At 37.5% G+C, this 24,057-nt stretch overlaps 1 protein-coding gene across 1 annotated transcript in view; it reads left to right on the top strand.

Annotated features, from left to right (window-relative positions):
- The window catches only part of LOC135770252 (uncharacterized), a 44,342-nt gene extending 23,376 nt beyond the window's left edge, over window positions 1-20,966 (top strand). Inside the window, exons 5-20 of the mRNA XM_065279981.2 lie at window positions 7,492-7,558; window positions 8,766-8,812; window positions 10,374-10,524; window positions 10,706-10,837; window positions 10,960-11,142; window positions 11,550-11,642; window positions 11,775-11,861; window positions 12,150-12,183; window positions 12,270-12,362; window positions 12,469-12,567; window positions 14,096-14,134; window positions 15,222-15,232; window positions 15,361-15,603; window positions 15,739-17,242; window positions 17,327-18,356; window positions 18,527-20,966. Of these exons, the coding sequence (XP_065136053.1) occupies window positions 7,492-7,558; window positions 8,766-8,812; window positions 10,374-10,524; window positions 10,706-10,837; window positions 10,960-11,142; window positions 11,550-11,642; window positions 11,775-11,861; window positions 12,150-12,183; window positions 12,270-12,362; window positions 12,469-12,567; window positions 14,096-14,134; window positions 15,222-15,232; window positions 15,361-15,603; window positions 15,739-17,242; window positions 17,327-18,356; window positions 18,527-20,423 (5,710 nt within the window). The 3' untranslated portion in view covers window positions 20,424-20,966. The remainder of the gene's footprint in view (window positions 1-7,491; window positions 7,559-8,765; window positions 8,813-10,373; window positions 10,525-10,705; window positions 10,838-10,959; window positions 11,143-11,549; window positions 11,643-11,774; window positions 11,862-12,149; window positions 12,184-12,269; window positions 12,363-12,468; window positions 12,568-14,095; window positions 14,135-15,221; window positions 15,233-15,360; window positions 15,604-15,738; window positions 17,243-17,326; window positions 18,357-18,526) is intronic.
- The last annotated feature ends 3,091 nt before the right edge of the window (window positions 20,967-24,057 follow it).

Genomic DNA, 24,057 nt, shown 5'->3' with positions numbered 1-24,057 from the left:
CTCTGACACAATGGCTGGCCTGTGTTCTGATCTGTCCCACCGTAAGGGACGATGCACAGATGTCAGCCAACTGTGAGTGTATATATTCATTCTGATCCAGTCCAGCACACCGTCCCTGGACTGCTGTACTTGTTTCGCATTGCACTTCATAAGACACTGACTTGGCCTTCATCATAACTTTTAAAAAGATATTAAAGATATGCAGCATATGGTTTATTACACTGTGAGGTCATGCATGGTAACCTGGATCATTTTGTTTGTGTGGTTACGCGTCTGCTTCGTTGCAATTGACACGCCGTGTTTATTTCCGACCCAGATTTAGTCAATTTTCTGCATTCTTTTCTGCATTATTTATCGTTGATATATGAGTGTTTAAGAGTGTTAGGAACATTTGTTAGTTCCCACAGAAACATTTTACTGCTCAGATGTTGCTCATTTATAACTTGAAGTTTGTTATGTGTCACTTAGGTATTAACTTTGTGTGTTTCTCCTGTTGAATTCCTTAAAAATGTTCCCTGTAGAAAAATCGGGGAAGCAGAAAACTAAATCAAGGGACTCTCCAATTAATCTTGAAATTATACAAATGAGTTTTGCATTAGCAGTGCACCAATTCATGGGTTTGAATCCAAGTGATCACACATAAGTTGCTCATCTGTCAAATACATGTAAATGCATAAATGTATGTCCTAACATCAAGCATTAATGGTGATGTGAAGTATAAACTGGCTGCTGGGCAGGAGATCTGTGAGCGTATGTTGCTGAGGTCCTGGGAAGAAATCTTTTCATACCTCTCATTTTTTCTCACCAACTTCCCCTTCAGTCACTCCTGCTGAGAGGACTGTTTTCATACTATTTTCTTTCTCCCTGTCCACACCAAGTTAGTCCCAGTCATAAAAAAACCCCTCTGATGACATTAGTCAATGTGGAAATTGTATATGGCGCCTTACCGCCAGCTCTCGTGGGAAATCAACTTGGCTGTATTGAAAACAGGAACCTAACAAATTCTTAAGTGTCGTCAGGACCTCTTTTAATAAAACAAAATGCAAAACATTTGTTTCCGACTTGTTCTCCAAATCAAAAAGTTATCTTGTTTGTGGTAAACTGTCCTTAAAGTGACAGCTCACACAAAAATGTCAATTTAGTTTCCTCATGTTCTCTTTTATAAACTTCACGAACAAAAAATGAGAATTTTAACAGAATGCTCTAAATGCTACACTTTTTTATACAATGAAATTTAATGGTGACCAGGAGATGTCTGTCTCTTCATATTACAAAATCACAATAAAATTATATATATGTATATATATATATATGTGTATATGTATATGTATATGTATATGTATATATATATATATGTATATATATATGTATATATATATGTATATATATATGTATATATATATGTATGTATATATATATATATATATACATATATATATATATATACATATACATATACGTATATATATATGTGTATATATATGTGTATATATATATGTGTATATATATATGTGTATATATATATGTGTATATATATATATGTACAGGCCCGGGGTGGGTAATCGGGAGAACCGGGAGAATTCCCGGTGGGCCGCTTCACTTTTGGGCCGGTCGAGTTTTTTTTTTTTACATTTGTCACGTCAGTGAGTCTATCTTCTCTTAAATGACACTTCACACGTTTCGCATTGGCAGCGCGCAGCCTCTGCATGGGTTGTACCATGTGAGGGAGTTTTCCCCTCCCCTCCCATAGAGTTGGTTCGGTCCATAGCACGTCCAAGAAAACTTTTCTCCGGTAGGCTGGGCCGTAACAATACGCGTCTGAGAGGAGGAGGACGTAAAAAACAGGTTGAAGAAAAAATCCATTGGATGAGGATGCTGCTGCCAAATGTGCCAAACTTACAGATTTATTTTAAAGAGGAAAAACAAAAGTGACAACAGGTAACTTAAAAAGAAATAAGCCTAGTAATGATTAGCATTAGCAACGTAATTATTCGGCTAATACTGTTGTCAAACTATTTACAAGCCAACATTTTTTTTTAGTTAAAATATTAGCTTTTGTGTATATATGGCGATTCATAGACTTTGCAAATATTATGCAAGCAGCTTCTGAGCAGCAGATAAGCCAGTTCCCCGCTGAAAATGAGGAGGCCATGAATAAACAACATGAATTAAAGTTATTTAACCCTCAGGTTGTGTTCAGAACCCTATAACACCTTTTGTGTTCCCAGTCAAAAATGACAAGCCTAAAAAAGCTTATAAATCACTTGTTATGCTATATATTTACCCAATATTGGATTCAATATTTTTGTCAAATTGTTTTCTTTTTTAATTAGGACTGGGTTTTATATTTCTATTTGCATCTGATTAATCATAGGCCTCATAGCATTAGCTATGCTAATAATTAATCAACCTTTTCTTGTGGAATAGATCCAAAATGGGCAGGGTTATTTTTGACCCATAATGGGTAAATATTGGACAGAACACGCTGCTGGGTTAAAATTGACCCAATTCTGGGTTGTTTTAACCCAACTGTTGGGTTATTATAAACAATGGTTGCATAACAACAACCTAACATTGGGTTATTTTTAACCCAGCTTGTGTGTTCTGTCCAATATTTACCCATTATGGGTCAAAAATAACCCAGCCCATTTTGGATCTATTCCACAAGAGGAATATTTTTCTTAACTTCTCATCTTAAGTGAAATATTATTTAGCTTTTACCTTATTTGTTGAACCATGCATGATATTAATGAAAACTATAGTAAGAGCTGAACTGTTGCTTTATTTATCCAATTTGAAAAAAGTGCTAATTTGGAATAACACTATGGAAAAGTGGGCCGGTCTTGGGCCTGAAACTCCCGGGCTGAAAAGTGGCCCCACTCCGGCCCTGTATATGTATATGTGTATATATATATATATATATATGTATATGTATATATATATATATGTATATGTATATATATATATGTATATGTATATATATATATGTGTATATATATATGTATATATAATATGTGTATATATATAATATGTGTATGTATATCTAGATCTGTATATGTGTATATATATATTTATATGTATATTATATATAAATATATATAAATCAAAAAATGACTGGAGTGGAGCCGAATTTTCAATCAATACAAACTTCAGGTTTCAGTCTTCTCCCACAAAGCTATAAAATGGAGTAAACGATGACAACATTTCCAATAATAGCTGGACTGTGCCTTTAGATCGGCATTTATTTTCCACTGTGTGCCTCTGTAAATGTTAATGCACTATGTTAAATGGAGGGCTGACCTTGTTTTCTCATCCTGCCTCATAGTTTAAACATACAAATGCTCCCTTCGTCTTTTTCTGAAAGCCCCGCTCATCACTTTGGAATGTAGCCCCTGTATTTACACTTCTTAAGTCTACTTTCTTGGCACCACTGCTCAGAGCTTTAAAGGACACACATATACAAATGTGCCATTTTCTCTCTTCCAAAGCAGGCCAGGCTCTGAGGTAGAGCTCCAGCTCCTGTGGTGAACAAGCCACACATGACCTGTCAAAAAGTGAGGGTGCAGCCAAGCAAGCAATGCATCCTGGGACAGCAGACGGGACTTATTTTGTTCCCACAGACATCTGTCCAGTTATAGTGAATCATTGTAAATTGTGCCTTTGCACTAGAATGCTGCATTTGTCTTTTGCAGTGAAAGCAACAGAACAAGCTGTTTTTGCTGGCTTGGAAATCTGTCTTCTGGGTTGCAGTGTTGAAAACATTTCATTGCTGACTCATTCTTGCGTTTAGCAACACTTCTTTCAAAACCCCAAAATTGTTCATTTTGCTCTGGGTTTATTTTAGCAACATTTAATCGGACCATTCCACGTCATGCAACCCACATTGTGATGTCCTTAAATGGGTGTTACAAATGGGAAGGTACAGTATATTGTAGTATATTGTACTACAGAAGTGGTTCCCAACCTTTTTCCTTGACCCAGCCCTCCCCCTCATCACATTACTTTAATGGCAATGAAACGGTTGTTAGTCAGTAACAGAAATGCCTTATTTTCACAAATGCCACTTTATTCATTTAATTGGTATTTAAAAATTTAACTGTCTTCCACTGCAAAACCCTCTAAGTATCCAGTACCTTTTCACTGTCCTTCTAAATAAAGGTAAAAAGCTCAAAATTCGGTTAGTATCTTAATATATTTGGTAAACCTCCTTTAACTGGGTAAAAACTCTTTGTTTTCATCCATTTCTACTTCTGTGCACTTAGAGGTCTTTGCTAAAAAGTCATAATGAAGTTTAATGGACTCTGCCAACCAGTGGTATTTCTGAATGGCCTGGGGCCAGTATTAACTCTTTCAATCTCGTCAATTAAGAGAAAACATTTCCCTGCCAATAACGCTTTCCTGACGAGTTTTTATGGTAATCTGTGATTCCGCTATTATCCACTAGATCAGTGGTTCTCAAACTTTTTCAGCGGGCGGCCCCCCTTGAGTACAGTGCATTCATTAACGGCCCCCCATAGAAAATTTATGACAAAGTTGTTCTAAAACGTAACATTTTAATTAAACAAAACTTATTTAATTATACAAAGTAGTGCTGTTGGTTAGTAGCCTTATTTTGTAGGTTTTATTACACAGAATTCATGATAAATTAATGTATTTTATAAAATGTCATAAAACTGGGGGCCCCTGGCACCATCTCGCGGCCCCCAATTTTGAGAGCCACTGCTCTAGATGGCTCTTACCCAATTTATAAAAGAAACAAAAACAAAAATATATTTAATATAATTAATTTAAAAATCTGTGTATGTTTCAATAATCGTTCTGAATCTGATCTCTAACAAAATTCCTTTTCAAAAATGCAATTATTTCAGCTTTTTGTTCAAAATTTGGTATTTTTAAAGAAACCTAATCATATTTAAGGGGTTATAAAAAGAATAACAAATGAATATAGGATGAAAAGTTATTTCCCGTTTTGTTTGTTTGCAAGCAGAGGGTCTGTTCTTTCATTTGATATATTTGTATGTTTATATATTTTTAGAAGAAAATTTTCCTGAAAGGCATTTTGTGAAACTTGTGACAATCACAAAAAAATGCTGGTGGGCAACTTAAAAATAAAAAGGGCTGGCAGGGAATGAATTAAGTAGATTTGAAGTGAAAGTATTTGATAAACGTATAATACGTGCAAAAGTATCAAGTCAATATTATTATGTAACTTTTGACAGAAGTGATGTTAAGCGGCTTTTGCATCTGAACACTTCATATCTTTATTTGACCTTGAAACACATTAGATCCTGCAACACACCATCCCCCCAGAGAACTTGGACCCCAGGGAACCACTGTACTACAGAATTTTGTACTTCGAAATGGGCTTATAATGCGGCCTAAAAAAACAACTATTTGTTAATCGTCGAAGCTGTCATGGTTATTGGCCAAATACAAAAACATCTGGAAATGGTCAAATATCAGCCAACCTTTATCAATCTCTCAATATTTAAGCTTGACTATACTGAGTGAAGCTCTTGACTGAGAATAAATAGTATTATTTTCTTATTAACAAAGACAGCTCTGGTTTTCCCCTAAACGTCTCACTGTCTCTTTATGATCTTATTCAGGAGAGGTCTGAAATTATCCTGAGGATTGTTTTATTAAACAAATAAGAAGAATAACTAAATTTCCCCCATCCACAGTATACTGTGTTTCCAGCAAAAATATTGCCTTGACTGCTGTGGGAAACTTAGATAAAAGGCAGTGAACTTCTGTTCATACCAGGTTAACAGATGAATTGTAGGAGATAAACTGATAGAATGGGTGAGTGTTGGATATAACATTCAAGATTACTTGGGTGAGGTGAAGATTAAATGGAGCAAAGGGAGTTTTTTGACATTCAGAACCTCTTTTAAGTGAATCCCCATAAAGATTGTAAACTCTCGGCTGCATTGGGTTTTTGAGGAACACTTGAGGAGCCCAACAATCAATCAAAATGGTTGTTAAGTCATTCTGACACGGGCAAAGAACCAGTCAGTACTTGGCCTTGTGTCTTGATGTATTAATTTCTTACTGTACTTCTAAACTTTTATAAAATTGTCTTTGTATGTATTTGGCAAATAAGTTAGGGAAGTACTTTGTATGAATGTAGCATCATATTTTAAATCCCAAAAACTTGGATTCTCCAACACTTTCCTGGGATTTTGGGTGAACGTGCCAAGACCTCAAAAGACGTGCCAAGGTCTAATTGAGTCCAACTCGCCTACTAATGTGAAAACATAAAAGCGGATACTTGTGGCTTAGACTTCACAGCAACAACTTCATTATTGTGCAAAACAGATTAAGCGACTATGTTTTGTCATTTTTTTTTGCCCTTTTAATCTAAATCTTAGACATTGCAAACCCACAGGCACTTAGAACATTGAGCTCTTTGGTCAAACTAATAGAGAAACCATACATGAATGTTACTTTTCCCACATAACCACAATGAAGACCCTTCACCACAAAGGGCAACCACAAAATGAGCTTCGTCTTTAGAGGAGAAGAGTAGATGATGAAGGCTGGAGTGCTGTGGTTTCTCGTCGAACTTTTCCCCTTATCCACATGCAGAAAAGTCCAGAGTGTTTAAAGGGCTCAACGTTGTTTTCTTTTACATGATACGGAGGGAGAATTTTCCTAAAGACTGACCAGTCTAGTGGTTTGGGGGCCTTTCGTCAACCAATGTTGAAGTTTTGCTAATGAACTGAATGAAATATTGTGTGGTTTGTTGAGTTGTCTCAGAGATTTCGTTCAACCATCAGGAGGTGGATAAGGAGTGGTAAGCACCCTTGGTTTGAGTACATCGTTGAAAAACGTCAAACCAGTTAAATTAGTGGTTGAAAAGTCCCCCCAGCCACAAGAGATCCTATCAACTCCATAGCACAGAGGGAAATGCATTCTTTTCCATATAGCGTTTGACTCACAATAGAGATTGTTTCACTAAACCCAGCCCAAACTTCCTTCATTACCTCACAGTCCAAACGTTGCTGCCAGCCAATACACTCCAAGATTGCTGTTTTTCATTCATTCAATGCTTGACAGGAATCATAAGCAGCCTTTAAGAGCCACATCCATGTCATGGTAAGAAAAGGAGGGGATTTAAGGTCAGGGATATTGGGATATGTTTAAAAGGAAAATATGTTTAAAGGTGAAGAAGGGAAAGAAGCCAAAATGAGATCTTTTCCATCTGTGTGCATTTAGGCAATAGTTTGGTCTAAATGATAAAACGAAACAAATGAACGCCATTTGGATATTTAGGCAGAAGTCAAAGCCCATTCCAGTAAAGAGTGTCCTCTTGACACACCAGCCCCAGATGTTTCCACAGAAAGTGAATAACAATGAGATAGTCCAAGTCTTTAAATGCCACTCAATACAAATTGTCTTGCACATTTTTCACAGTGCTTATTAATGGCTGTGGTTAAAAGAGTTTATGAGAAGGAAAATGGAAACTGACCTGTTTATCTTTGACAGTGACCTGTTGGAGGATCTGGAGCGTAGTCCGCACGCCGCTGCCATAGCAGAGTGCTTTGTGGAGAGGGTAAGCACATCATACACAAATCTTTCCATTGAAAACTTTTATTGATGGTACACATTGACTAGTCATAGGTTAACCTAACAAGCATATAGATATGGATAAAGTTAGTTGCCACCCATTCCTATGGTATGCACATTTCTCAAAATCAGGAATTCCTAATTGTGGGAAATAGGAAAGGTCAACTTGCCTAAGTGAAATCAGTTTTTTTTTTATGGGTTTTTACTAAACCATAATGGTGGGGCCCTTGCTTTGCTTTGGGGCAGAAGCACATGGGTCTATGTTGGGGAAACAGGAAGGACTTTGTAAAAAACAAATCAGCAAACGCATTTGAACTTCAACACATGCACACGTCAGCTGAGTGCGTTTACAGACACTTTGCTCTCCTTACAATGACACTACAAAGAACAGACCGAGCTGGGACGGGAATCAGACAAAAACCCCATTGTTTCAAGGCTGCTCGAACGTGCTCGAGGGTCTTTCTGACATGATTTGTGTCATGGTTAGAAAAATAAATCGTACTTTATCTTCAGTTTGAGCAAGCTGAGGCAGCTGTCCCTCCTTTAGGCTCCAATGTTTACCTCCTGCTGAAATGGCCACTGTTAGGATCAATTAGCGCTGGCTAAGGAAACACTGAGTACATTTGATTAAGCCATTACCGGTGGGTTATTTCGAGGTTTTTAGCTGACACACAGCTTGACGTTCACATTTACTTGTCTAATAGCACTTAAAGACCTGTACTTTTTAGTTTTTCCCAGCAATATGTCTTAGCAACATTTGAAAATGAAAGGCCAACTTCTTCCCAAACAAAGCAGTATTTCTAGATATCAGACTCTAAATAAAGTGCATATCGGACATGTTTTCATCTGCCGTCAGGCCATATCAGGCCATATCTGCCTGCAGACAGTCATTGCCAGAGGAGATGAGAGGTTTTACTTGATTGTGTTGTTGTGGTTCTGTTTTTATAACATTTAGTGGAAAAATCTCAAAACCGTTCCAACAAGCTTGTGTTCCAATGCCAAGCAAATACCAGTCTAGATTTTGCCATTTGAATTTTGTGCTTATTTTTGTCAAGCTCCATAACCCTGAACTTCTGTTTTTTGTTGAGCATGGAGCGACCAATATAAAAACAAACCCAATATAGATTGAATAGAAAGAATGAACTTCAAACTACATTGAATCATTGATATATGTTGTTCTTGTTTTTGTTTAGAGTGAAGCTTTTGACATTTACACCATATACTGCATGAATTACCCCAAGTAAGTAAAGGACGTTTCTATTCCTTGCATAATTATTTGCACACAGATTTTCATTTACAGTGTCAGACATAAAGGTCAAAATTTGTATCCTATCTCTGTCATACACACGTGTATGTGTATGTGTGTATGTGTGTATATGTATATGTATATGTGTATATGTGTATATATTTAATAATACTATTATTATTTATTATATTATTTATTATTATTATTTATTATTACATAATGGTCAAAATTTGTATCCTATCTGTCACACAGGCTGTATCCTTTTAAAAGGTACAGCTTTGCACCTAAAGAGTTAATTTTAGTAACTTACACTGCAAAATTTTTTAAACTTACTTAAAAAGTAAGTTACCTGTTTGCCTTAACATTTTGAGTTAATTCCACTTAAAAAGATAAAACTTTTTTTTAGCTAACTAATATATAAGTTGAACTTACTCAAAATTTTAAGGCAATCAGGTAGCTTACTTTTATAAGTTGAACTATTTATATGTATGTATGTATGTATGTATGTATGTATACATTTTGACCCTTATGTAATAATAAATAATAATATAATAAATAATAATATTAATAATATTTATACTTATATATATTTATATTTATATATTATTTATTTAATATTAATATTAATAATTAATATACAATTTATATAATAAGAATTATTATTGTTATTATTTATTATATTATTATTTATATTAATATTATTATTTATTATCATTATTTATTATTACATAATGGTCAAAATTTGTATCCTATCTGTCACACGGGCTGTATCCTTTTAAAAGGTACAGCTTTGCACCTAAAGAGTTAATTTTAGTAACTTACACTGCAATTTTTTTTTTACTTACTTAAAAAGTAAGTTACCTGGTTGCCTTAAAATTTTGATACATTATATTATTATTATTATTATTATTATATTATATTGATGCATTTGGCAAACGCTTTTATCCAAAGTGACTTACAGTGCATTACAAGCTATACATGAAGATGTAGATGATAGATGTATTACTATCAAGATGTCAACCCAAATGAGTCTAGTCATGTAAAACGCTTTTTATGAATGTAGTGTGGTTTTAATTAGGCTGTGTCAGATACGGCTGTCGGCTATGTCAGCTAAGGTCTTGTACAAACACCAGACATATCAGAGGCAAACATATTTAGGTGATGACTGCTTGCAAATACCTTTCAGCCTCTCTCACAGTATTCCTATGGGCCTCCAGTGTAGCAGTCGCAGATGTTCTGCTGTACCGAAACTCATTTCTGTGCCGTCTCCAGAGAATGAATGCATATTCATACACGCATAACTCAAACATTGCGCCACTGATCATCTTTACTATTCTCTATACAGTACTGAATGATGAGGATTAGGCGGCCCTGATCAAGTAAACTAGTATCTCATCATCGCAGTGACCAATTGTTGGATGTTTTGGGTGTCACCACTAAAAGGCCATCAGCTAAATGCTCGGATTAGATGAAGTGCTGTAAGGCAAAGATGCCAAAGTGATGAGTCCCCTTGGACCACACTTACTTAAACACATACCTCTTTGTTTCCATCCAGCTCGGTCACCGTCCTAAGGGACTGCATGAAGAATGAAAGCCTGGTGCGCTTCTTCCAGGAAAGGCAGGCCACCCTGTGCCACTCATTGCCTCTGGAGACTTACCTGCTAAAGCCCGTGCAAAGGATTCTTAAGTACCACCTCCTACTGCAGGTCAGTACATTTTACGTCGCATTGATCTTTGAAGAGATTTATAGATGTTGAAACAAAGGCACCAATTTTTGTTACTTGTCCTGTTATTGAAATGTCCAGTCCAGTTCAATCTACAAAAGCAGCGGAGAGTGCTGAAGAAATATTATTTCCCATCTGATTTATTGTCTCCCCCTTGTGGTAGGAGCTGTCCAAACATTTTGATAAAAGTGATCCGGGGTATGAGGTGGTGGAGGATGCCATTATTACCATGACAGCAGTGGCTTGGTACATCAATGACATGAAGAGAAAACAGGAGCATGCGGTCAGACTGCAGGTAACTGTGAATATCAAATGCTTCGAGATTAACTTCACAATACATTTTTTAGAGTCAAATATAAAACTATACTTTTGGAGTGGCATGTGTTTAAATATATATGCAAATGTCACTTTTTATAGGAAATTGAGAGTTTGTTACTGAACTGGACTGGTCCTGATCTCAGCGGGTTTGGTGAACTCGTTCTTGAAGGCTCCTTTCGGGTTCAACGGGTGAAGAAGGAAAGAGCGTTTTTTCTTTTTGACAAAATGCTTCTCATTGCCAAAAAGAGGCTGGATCATTTCATTTACAGTACTCACATCTTTGTAAGTCCTTAATGTTTGTCATTAGATTTTTTTGGGATCTGTCATTGGTATTTGTGTCATAAATCTGTCATAGTCACTTCAAACTGAGGTTTTTGATTGATTGGATAGATTGCACATTCCATTTACACAATGCATCATAAATGTGTCTTAATGTGGCTATGAATAGTATTCCTGTGAATTTGCAATTGTAGTAATGCAATTGTTGCAAGTTCTGTAATGCCAGGTAGCCAAATGTTTCTTGGAATGCTTGAGGTACCATCCATGTGTCCCACGAATGCATATTGGAGGGCATTACATTTGATTTCGTGATCGGATAATTAACCATTAAATAAAACCACATAAAGCGACTAGGTATACAGTAAATACATCAGGTCTGCATCACATATTTCCCTCTCTCATCTTTCAAGTGCTGTAATCTGCTCCTCGTGGAAAACATGAAGGATCCTCTGTGTTTTAAGGTGTCAGACCAGACAATCCCAAAACAGCAACACATTGTTCAGGTGACGGCAGACGTTTTATGATTTGTTGACATTAGTTGCCCTTAAGGCACACAGCATTGTTACTAGAACATTTTGTTTATTACTTAAAAAAATGAAACTACATTTTAAAGTGAAACTTTTATTGAACTGTAGGCTAAAAACCAGGAGGAGAAGCGGTTGTGGCTGCACTACCTCAAGAGGATGATAGTGGAGAACCATCCTGCATCCTTACCACAAAAAGTAAAAAGAATTTAATTTGTCAACACACAATGGGAAAATTAAGCACAATGGTGATCATGACAGATAACTTATCCTGCTAATTAACCAGACGACTTGCCAAGTAAATACATGATTGAACATGAAATACTATTTTGATTTAAGCCAAAGTTATTTCATTATGTGAGTCAGCAGAGTAATATCTTCACACATGGACCATGCATAAATACCTCGAAATCACTCATGCAGGGACATGCGAAATGTTTGCCTTTGTGTGTGTCTGAACAACAGATTTCTTTACATGTTTTGCAGGCAAGGCAGGTTCTCGGTGACAGCTTCTGTCAGTGTAGGTATTCATTCTTGTCGTCTTGGATCACCGCACTGCAATTTGCTTTAATAATTGTGTACAATTATGTTTTGTATGATGCTTAGCACCACAGTTTGATCAAGAGCCAATAAGAAAGCCAATGCCTTCTCCAAGAATGGATGATATTCATAACTACCACAGGGGAAGAAGGCAATCAGGTCTGGCGTGTAGTCTTCATTGGAAATCTATAAAATGCTGGCACATACCTTACACAATCCGATGTATGATTTATTATATTCATAATAGTGATGAACTCTTTCACAGAACCACCAGAATTCATGTACACCCCGGAGAAAGCCAGAAAATGCCTTCCACTCCTCTTAGAGGGCAATCTGACATACAAGCGTGGGAGGAGACAGTCTGGTGAATATCTCATTTCTGAAATTGACTCTTGGTGTTTGTAATGAGAAGGCTTAAGCCCAGTCCCAAACTAAAATGAACTTTTGAGCTGTTTTAACTGAAAATAACTAATCTTAAAATATATCAGTTGTTTTTTTTCTCAAGATGCACACCAGTAATGTTTTTCTGAGGCATATTTATTAAAGCGACTTAAATATCTGAATTTAACTAAGGAATATTCCTGGCTTAAGCTAATCCTTGTCTGTGAAAAAGTATAAAATCGTGACTGAAAACATTTTTCCCAAATATAATAATAAATATAAAGTTTTTATGTAGGGGAGAGCGGGGCACAACCTAATGCTTTTTGGTTTTGCCTCAATCGTGAAAAAAAATTCAGTTTGACTTAATTATATTTTTACACAAGCAACACACACATCTCTGCTACAAATGAACATTTGAAGTTTGTTTCTAGTACTTACCATTCTTTGACAATTACACCAAACGTGACAGGTGGGGTTAATTGTAACAGGCAGGGGGTTAGTTGTAACACTTGGTAAAAATTAAGTTTGCAGGCAAATATTTCAATACTATTTTGTCTATATACTTGAAGTGGATATTGTTTATATATCTGTCTATAATAGACAGGTATCCACACTGTATTCATTCATCCAGCCCTTTTCTAACAAAAGTTCAATTATAAATGGATACAAATGTCTAAATATGTGAGAAAAAGCAGCAAAATTATGACATTTTTTTTTAAATGTGACCCAGTCTGTAATAACCATACTACAGTTTCAAAATCAAATTCTGAGATAATGAGCATCAAAGTCTGATTTTAGCCATTCATTTTATTATGATTTCAATCTTTGACGTGACCTTATTCAATCAATATTAAAGATATGAACAAAGATACATTTGACACATGATTTTTGATAAGACAGGAACATTTATTTTGTTGGCAGCCAGCAATCATTCGTGTGTAGCCTATTTAAAACAATGGGAATAATTATGCAAACATTAGCGGTTTTCATATCGTAAGTGCTGAGGGGTTAGTTGTAACACAGCATTACAATTAACTCCGCTGGGTCAAAATATTTTCAAGCTCACCAAAAAAGTAACTAAGAGCTGCAGACATATTTCAAAACGATGCTGTGTTTTAGTCAACAAGACACTGATTAATATGACATAGCATTGGATTTGGTATCTTACACACCCAACTTAGAAACGGAAAAAAAATATGATGAAAAAATGTACTTACATGCCACCAAAACACTCGTTCATCAATAACTCTTTGGAAAAACATTATACATTTCCAATAATTTGCGGGAGATTGTCTTTTGGCAGCGTGAAAAAAATACCGGAAAAACAAAATGCTCAACCTTGTGCAACAATGAAAACAGTCGGTGTAACAACTTACCCCATCTTAGTTTTTGCCCCGCGCACCCCTATATAATTACATAATTTAAAAAAGAAAAAAAATACATGTATAAATGTGTGTGTGTGTGTGTGTGTGTGTGTGTAAGTGATTAATATTTATTCTGTGTGCCCAAAGCCCCTGCCAAGGATATAGAATCTGCATTTCAGCAAAGTGGTGAGTGTACATTTTTCATAAATTTTTATGTTTATGTTATCATGGATATTTGGACAGTGATGACATTGCTTGAATGAAAGTAGAACTACATTTAGGTTTTAAAAAATATGTGGGTCTCATTCACTAATATTTGCATCTTTTTCTACATTTATACACACATTTGAATTTCTTACAAAAATTTCCGCCTAATTTACTTCACGTGCACATGGATTTGTTCTTAAACTCGTTCTTATGTAAGTGAATTTGGAGTGTTCTGAATGAGCGGCCAGGTTCACAAGGTTAGTAATTTGCATTAAAAGACACCTATACCTGCTCCGTATAAGGAATGGTCTTAATCTCCGGAGTGGGCTTTACCTGTTAGAACAAACGAAATGCCACAAGGCCTGGCTTTGTCGCACTGAATTAATGGATTAAGGAATCCCTTATCTATTCGACTATAAACGACGATATGGCAAACATCGCGCTAACCCTTCTTTGTATCTCGTTGCTGTGGTATCCTGCTCCAGTTCCGCCTGTTGCAACTCACCTTGCTTTTTGTGCTAATGCAGTCTCCTTGGAAAAAGGAGGTGGCACGTCATGTCAAAATATGTGCTCGGTGCATCATGGAAACCTATGTGCATCGTGTGTCATGTCAAATACATGCCTGCTGCATATGCGTTAAAAGGGTTCATAATAAAAGATACACTCACGTTTCACAAGACAAGATTAAGTGAGTATCTTGCAAACGTGAGCGTCTCTTTTATCATAAACCCTTACGAAGCGCCTGTAGCAGGCAAGCATTTTGACATTGCACACGATGCACATATGCGCATTTTCTTTATGTTTAGAAAAATATATAAAATAATAAATAATATAATATAAAATATAATAATGTAAATATTATATATTAATGCAGGTAAATTATAAAAAAGTTTTTTTTTATCTTAAGCATATTTTTAAGGACACCTTGGTTTCTTAAAAAACTTAGTTTTGTTTTGTTTCTTCATTGAACAACATTTCAGTACAATTTAATGCTTTTGTTAAACCTATTTTTTTCTATTTTTTCCTGCTTTTCATCTGCCTTGGTTCCACCTGTCATTAAATCCAGTTTCTTTGAAGGTATAAGCACATTGGGTATTATCCTTTTGATACAACCATGACAAAAAACATAATTTAAACTTTATTTAAAGGCCTGAAAGTACATTAACTTACCTATTTCTTTATACTGTATCAATGCTGCTGTGTAGACTGGGAGTGAAGGAGAGTTATGCCCACAGGCTGACAGCATTGGCTCCTCGGGCAGTACCAGTACTTTGGCATCCTCCGTCATTGAAGTTGAATTTGCTCGGGATGATCTGACCTTATGTCAAGATGAAGATGATTTGACCCCACTTCCTCCACCACCAACACTTTCAATTACTGAGGAAATCATGCAATTCATTAACGAGAGCCGTCTTCGAGAAGGCATGGCACAGTTAACGTCAGACATGGTACGTAAAGTTCTGAGTTATACCTGTTTTGTGCAATTTTAAATTGTTGAATTTTTCTCAATTAAATTCAAGTGGAAGAGAATTTTGTTTCAGTTGGCCTTCTATTGATTTTTTTTTGCTTTCTTTCTTTGAAAGTGCCAGTCGATTCCAGAGTCCTTGGATGTCCAGCCATTGGAGGCACAGCAGTTGGATGAAGTTAAACCACTTGCAACGGAGTTGGATGAAGAAAAGCAGCAGATGAATAATCCCAAAAGTACAGAGATCGAAAAAACTCCTTTAGTGGATGGGTCAGACAAAAACAAGGACAGCCATTCATCCTGTGAAGCAATTGATTCTCCACCAGAGGACATTGAGAGACCATCATCACAGTTGCATACCTTCACAGAGGTCAATCAGTCAGAAGAACTGACATACTCAGAGCTCAATCATAGTGATTCATCCAAACCAGAGATGGTTATGCACATAAATGAACAAGAGTGTGAAGACACTGAGGACAATTTTACTAAAAAGCAAGAGTCTCACCAATCAGATATTACAGACAAAGCCAATGATAGTGCATTATGTGAGGCAAAGTCAGCTTCGAAACCACCTGACAGCTCTCTTGTCCCCAAAGTTGAAACTGAGCAAAAGTTGACCAAAAGTGACAGGCAGATTATTGAGAAGATACGTAGCTATTATGAGGCAGCAGAAGCGGGTATAGAAGAGAGTCAGGCAGCACGTAGGAACAGCTTCTCTCATATTCCTACAGGTTTGGTAAAGGATTCTGTGTCTCGTTTTAATGTTTCTGTCCACCAAGAGAGCCTGGTGGACTCTGAAAATGGACACACTGACTGTGCTGAAAATGATTCACCATCTTCACTACTTCCAAAGTCAAACCAAACCGAACAGCTTCCTAGTCATCAGGAATCGGCTGATAGAGCCTCCCCTTTATCTATTTTGGATGTTAGACAAGAGCAAAAGGAAGAATTAGATTGCAAGTCAGCAACTGAAATGGAAGAAAAGAGTTGTGAATTTACTCCTTGCATGAATCTTTGGAAGGAGAAAGAGAGAATGGTTCAAGAGTCTCAGATGAATCCAACAGTACCTTTCCTGAAGGAGAACAATTCTGTTTTGCCTACAAAAACAGAAGAGACATCCATAAATGATATGAATTTAGTACAACAGTCTGAACTGTCACTGTGCGATAAAGATACTTCACATCAATCAAATCTGCAGACATCAGAAAAACCTGATACATCTCATCAGTTAGCTGGTAGAACAAGATCTAGGATGTCTCCTAACGGAAGCCTGGATAGCCTTCCCAGTCAGATTAAAGTTGGCAGATGGTCTCGTCATGGCAAGATGGTTTCATGTACCAGTACTCTTTATGAGGGAATGGCAGAGGTTCCAGATTTAGGATTTTCTGAGGGTGAACCAGTCAACCAGTGTTTGGTAGAGAACTCTGAAAAGATTCTGAATAAAGTTCAAATGCTTGCACGCATGTACACCGCCAAGGCAAGTAGCATGAAGGTACCATTACATCAGAAGAGAACACGAACAAGTAGGGGAACATGGTCAGTAGAGGGAAAAGCAAGCACTCCAGCAAAGTCTCAGCTAGAGCTGCACCAGGGCAATGTGAGAATACTAAATCAACCCACAGGTGAGTGTATAGACCGACTTTGATATATTGTGGTGTAAGGGATCTTAAATTGTTTATTGAATAAATTTTATTATCGTTTCACAGATCTTATAGAATCATCAGTACCGACATTTTCTGAATCTCTTGGACACATCATTGTAAGGGAACAACTTTCTAAAACATATCATCAAGAAAATGACTGCAATCTGATTGGGCCTCCAGAAGAGGTTTTATCTGTTAAATCTAATTTACTATCTACTGGTGAATCTTCGGCTACTTTAGTTGAAATGTTAGAAAGTAAATCTGTTGCGGAATCACATGTCTCTCTGATATCAGACTACAGTGACAGCTCATTAGAAAAACGTGAGTCTGTCCTAATCGAAGCAGTTTTCCAAGAAGAGAACTCCTCATCACCTCCAAATTTTGAAACTCAGCACCAAGATGATACAGAAATGGCATTCAACCACTGCAGCTCACCAGTGGACCAACATGCTGATAACATTCCACATTTTGTTCAAGAGAACCATTTAAATGTTGGAGACAAAGACACTGAAATTGATTTAATTGAAAAGGGACAGATATTGCAAGAGGATACATCTACTTTTGAGAGCAATTCTGGTTCTACAAGTGTCCTTTTTGAGCATTCAGGAGATGTGACTCACAATGTGGAGGAGAGATCAAAAGATTCAATTGTCAAGCCTGGTGAAAGTATACAATTGATCTTTCAATCATCAACAGATAATGAAGAAGTAGTGGTCGATGTGTCCTCTGTACGTGATGCAGATATATGTCCTCCATTGCTGTCAACAGCATCCTTCGATAACTGTGTTTCAACCACAATGATTATATCTGACAGATCAGAGCAGATATATCTTCAGGAAGAGTTGAAAGAGGATACAACAAACTCCACACCAGTTGCACCTCTGTTAGGTTCTTGTGGCCAGGGTTGTACACTGGATGTCGAAGACAAAGAAGACCTACGCAATATTTTAGACATTTCAAGCTCAACCTCCACATTCCCTCTAGATGTACCTTTGGATAAGCTTCCACAGTTTACTAGCCAAAGACCATCTAATCTACTATCCGCAACAGGAAAGAGAAGTCCTGTTTCATCTTCAGCCATGGCTCCCCAAAGGTATTCTGCAGAACATGTCACAAATTAGCCTGTAGTTGTAGTGTGCATTTTAAATTGATAAGTTTGTTATTACAGTTCGTATAGCAACAATGAATATTAACCTTATTGCTTCTTGACTAGATCGATCTATGCAAGATTTTCATGTTCTACTTTTAATTTGCCTTTTTCAGACTGCCACACTCCTTACTGCAGACTGAGGAACGGAATCAGGATGCTTCTGTACCTGATATTTACTCTCACAGACAATCTTTCTCCCCGGGGCTTAATGATAAGTCACCCTTTGGCTGTGGACGTCTACTAGATACAAAACCACCATCTGCCTTCAGCCCCCAAATGCGAATGCGTTCACCCTCTCCTATAAAGGGTGCCCAAAACTCCAGGCCTTCCTTAACACCCTCAGCTCTTAAAAAGTCTCTTGCTGCCTCTTGTATCAGTCAGACAATATCTCAAAGCATGGCCAAGAGGGGTGTAAATCTCCAGACTGCTTCTCCACCTGTAAGCTCCCTATCTCCCCTTCCCACCACACCATTAAGACTGAGATCACCATCTCCTAAATCTATGACTTTGGAGTCGAGTCTGGAGCCAAATCTTGGCTGTACTTTCAGCACCGGATATGGGAATCAACCAACAAGGTCCTCTCCATCCCCCTTCAGATCAAACAGTCTTCGATCTAGCCCAGCAACTATTCAGTCTCCTCCTCCTTATCGAAGTCAGCGATCAGTATCTCCGGCTCCTCCAGTAAGTCTCCATTCACCGGTGTCTCCGGCACCTCCTGTTAGTCTCCATTCACCGGTGTCTGCTAAAAGCCCTCGTGAACAGACTCCTTACACCAGCTTAAATGGAAATAACAACAATAATAATGGTTTGAGTGATAATGGGTGGACCACTACCCACAAAAAAGCAGCACATGCAAATGTTGGTGAATCCCAGCATTACTTCCAAGATCATCAAAGAGCAACACTGCACAACAGGGTGGCTCGGCCTTTTCCATCCTCTGAGCCTAGCTCTCGCGTGCAGTCGCCATCTTCAATTACCGGAATTTGCTCCCCTCCACCTACCCAAAGCCATACCATTCACTTGGTAACAAAACCACCTAATCCCAGAACCCCTAGACAAGGTGGAGCTGGCTTTTTTACCCCTCTTTGTCTGGAACTGTCAAGATCGTCATCCGTGTGTTCACTGTCTCCCTGTGGGAGTCCCAGAATCACCTCTCCACCCCCTATTGGCATTCCTACAAGTGTCTTGGGCCTTGCTAACCCACAGCCAAATAATCCTTCATTAACAAATCCATCTTCTCCAACAAAAGCAGAGTCAAGCTCTATACCAAGAGGTATCAGAATCATCTCTCCTATTCCATCAGGGCCATCTTCATGTTCCGCAACTGTTCCTCAGAACCAGAGGTGGCTAAGAGGAACCAGTTTGCCCTTGGGTGGTGATAGAACTCCCAGTCCAGCTAGACCTGAGCGCAGATCTTGGGCAGAAAGTGGACGATGGTCAGTTGGTTCAGAGTCAGAGTTAACAAGTCCTCGTGGTGGTTTATACAGTGGTAGCCCATCCTCTGTAAGTCCTGGCCCCATGTCACCTGTCAGATCAACACCTGAAAGAACCAGTCATGGTGTAAAACATTTCACAAGCATTGCCTGGCCAGAAGTACATGAATTGTTGACTAAATATAGCACAGAGCCTCATGCTGAAACTGATACCATGCCCTACACGAACGCCGAGCAAGACAACATATCTTTAGAAGAAACTACATGTCGGAGCACCCTCATTTGTCCCTATGTAGCTCAAACCAGCCCTGACTGTGAGAGAGACACTCCAATTCAGTTCACAAAGGAGAACAAACTAGAGGACAATGTTCCCAGTCAAGGATCGAAAACAACATTGAAAACTAGCTATGCCACCACCGTCAACTTGCAGATTGCTGGTAGTGGGAGAATAGCATCTTTTAGTAATGCACAAGTCAGTCTGACTCAAACACTGACCCCTGTGACAGACAACCAGAACAGAAGAAGGGTCAGCATCAATAGCTGCAACTTCTCAATGCAGAACTGCAAAAGGCTTTAAGGTGGTGTGCTACCAGGGACTAGTGCTTCAGTGACAGGTACTTTTTCTGGCACTTAAGCATGTTGAGTCAGCAATCCGGGACCACAAATACGGTTATAAGGATGACAAAATACGGGTCTCAGCCAGGTGACTTTGCTATGGTCAGTGTTTTTTTTTTGTTTGTTTTGGTTTTTTTACAAGTGCTTTACTCGAAATGGGACAAATATTAAGACTTAACCCAAATTGTGTGTACCAGTGAAACATCAATAAAATGTTTGTTTTATTTGATAGTGTAATTTTATTTTACTTGTTAAGATGTTTAAGACTCTGTAATATGCAAATGTATTATGAGTGATTGAACCAAAGCCTCTGGCGTTAAAGGATTTCAGTTGGATGTGTTATATATAGAGAACTCTTATTTATGAAGTAGATGTTTTCTGGCACTTAAACTTTTATTTCCGTTTTGCACATTTTTCTCTAACGTGTTTCAGACGTGTCTGTAAAGTAGTGTGTTTCAGGCAAAACATTCTCATGCATGTTAAAATGTAATTGATTTTTATTAAATTTTTTAGAGAAAGTTTGGTAAATATGACTTCTGAAAACAATTGTAAATGAATCGCTGCTTTGAATGATGTTAATCAAAACATTGAATCTAAGCTGTATAGAGAACAAGCATTCCATCATGCCTTAGAAATGTTCCCTTGAGCTAATTGGCCAGGATTCTCCTTTTTAGTGTATTTTTTTAGTGTAACAAGTTGTTAATTTGTTGAAATTTCTAGCCCAACCTGACCAAAGAAAATTCCAGGATCACTTCAACTGCTGAAAATATTTCCGGTTAAGGCCTTTAATGTTTCACTTCATGCTTGTCAGAATAGGTGCAAAAACTGATTAACCAAGTATGTTAAAAATGTCTTCTCTGTAGTTCCTCTGAAAAATGATTGTCACACTGTATGAGGAAATGTGTCCTGTGTTATTTGTACTTAATAAAACCTGTGTAGTGTTAATAATGATTGTGTCAATGTAATTTACAGTTTTTATTCATACATTGTAGCTGTTAACATTAGTTAATGTACCATTAACTACAGGCATGTGCGGGAGGTGGGCACCTGCCCCTTTACCCCTGGATGACCAAAGTGCCCTTTTTGTCAAGGCATTTTTTTGAAGGCCTATCCAATCTAACTATAAGTAAAAATAATGAAAAATACTTTTGCCGTAAAAAATAAAATGAGTTACATGATAACCTATTGAATTTTCACCAGTAAATCTCTTCCGGGACATTCCCTAGCAATTGAAAATTACCATGGAGACTATTTTTTCGGGCGCCTCACTGAATACCAAATTGATTTTCACGCGGGTTTTTTGCTGTAAAGGACACATGGTTTGGCATATTTTAATATTCATAGTAGGAATGATTATCCATTCAATATTTATTAACAGTAATATAAAATTCTGATATATAAGATATTTTTTAAGCAGAAATAGTTGCAGTAAAGTTAGAAATTTTAATACGTTGAAGAAACAATTTATAGTGATTTATGACAATCACACACACGAACACAAACACTAAAAACCCCTGAAGGTGGACTGTTTTGCAAAACTTATTTCTCGTGCTCCCTTTCTGTAGTTCAAGAGAGACGAGTTTGGCAACATGGTGGAGCCTGTTCTTTAAAGAGCACCTATTTCATCGCTAAAAAACAATGTTATGTTGTGTATTTGGTATAATACAATGTGCGTGGTTTATGGTTAAAAAAACACATAATTTTCCACATACCGTACATTTCTGTAGCTCCAGATTTCACTCTCTTTCTGAAACACATAGATTTGAAAAGCTATGTGTCCCTGATTGGCCAGCTATTCTGTAAATTGTGATTGGCTACCTCTGACGTCAGCCGGAAACTGTGACACTCCTTACCATGTTTGAAAGATTCGATCACAATGCAATGCTAACAGGAGTTAACTTACAGGCTGTGAGTCCAACCAGAAGGAATTATGATAATCACAAGGAAGAAGAAGAAGAATTATTATATTAATGTCGGTTTTGTCTACATCACCAGTCCCAGGAAGTAAACTGCTTCCTACAATTTGTGTGTTTGTTGTAGTCCAAGAAAAGAGATTTACGTAACTTTGAGACGATAACTTGCATCATCGTTTACTTTGGGGTTTGTACGTTTTGCATATTGTTAACATGTAAGAACAAAGTAACCTTATACAATGATTAAGATAAAAAAACAAGAGAATAAATGAATGGCCAATTTGCACAGGATAAGATATCTCAATAAAATGACACAAAGTGGGATGGGTAACTCAATTTGCCCATCGTAGTCGTGTGTGTGTTACATTGCTTGATATCACGTGCGCAAACAAAAATAACCTATATTAAGCCTATACTACAGGGCCGTTGAATGCTTGTATCTGATAATCGAGTAGCTCTTTTAATTATTACTTTACCCACCACCTCTCCATGCCTTGTGAACACCGACTGGTGCCGTAAACAAGGGCTGTTTCTCAATGTCAAGGAAGGATCCTCAGAAGCCAGAATTTCGAGGATGCTACGTCATCAACATCTGTCGAAGCACTGTTCCAATGTCGAGAATCCTCCGAATTTCAGCCAAGGACTGAGCTAGCCTGTTTCATTTACGTGTTTTTCGAATGCTTAAGTGACTTGTAAGGACTAGTCCTGCCAAGGAAGTATCCTTGACATCGAGAAACTAACGTTAGCTGGCTACGATTTCAGTACAGTTATATCAAAGATCCTTGCTCCTTCTCAATTATCTGGTAATATTCTATTTAAAAAATACAACCAATAGTTCGGTAATGTTAAAACTTGCTTGTGAAAAGTAATCCCAAGGGTCCTATTTGCTATGGTCTGCCGATGAGAACAGGAAAATGTTCCACAGTCAGTGCTCTGGCATCTTAAAGGGGCTGTGAATTGCCGATTTTATTGTTTTATGCTGTTGTCTGATGTCTACTTATGATGTTCGCGTGTTTTTTACATTCAAAAACATCAAAAGCAATAAGTAATACGCTATTTTGTAACATGGATTAGTGGCTCTCTGGATGGTTCATTTGAAGGGGCGGGCCGCACTAAAGACCTGGACGTAAACGCCCACTGCTATGATTGGACAGCTTCATTCCCCATCATTACATGTGGGGAAATGTTTTAAAAACATTAATGTGTAAAAATAGCGGCCGAACACCAGAAAATAAATAAATAAGGACCAAACAAAGGCAAATGAAAAAACAACAACAACAACCTTTCACTCATCTGGCATGATGTCTAGGGAGTCTATAATGGCAAGCAAGGGGTTCCAAGTTTTTAAAAAATTACTCAAGGAGCCTCTAAGAGAGAATCTTAGCCTCTCAAGTTTAAGATTATATATAAAACTTCTTTAATCCATCTGTCATATGACAGAGGCAGAGCCTGCTTCCAGTTAAGAAGGATCAGACCCCTGGCAAGCAGGGTGCAAAAGGCCAAAGAATGTTGTGCTTCAGCATTGCCTTGTGGTATACCAAAAAGGGCAGACAGGGGATGCGGGTTTATTACACAATGGTAAGCCGTGTGGAGAGTGTCAAATATTTTAAACCAAAAGTTTGCCAGCTTGGGACATGACCAGAACATATGAATGAAGTCTGCGGGAGATTGTTTGCCCCTTTT

This window comes from Paramisgurnus dabryanus, chromosome 8 (assembly GCF_030506205.2).
Source record: "Paramisgurnus dabryanus chromosome 8, PD_genome_1.1, whole genome shotgun sequence".
NCBI lineage: Eukaryota > Metazoa > Chordata > Actinopteri > Cypriniformes > Cobitidae > Paramisgurnus > Paramisgurnus dabryanus.
The sequence above is the reverse complement of the archived record's forward strand: the minus strand, read 5'-3'. Positions and strand labels throughout refer to the sequence as shown.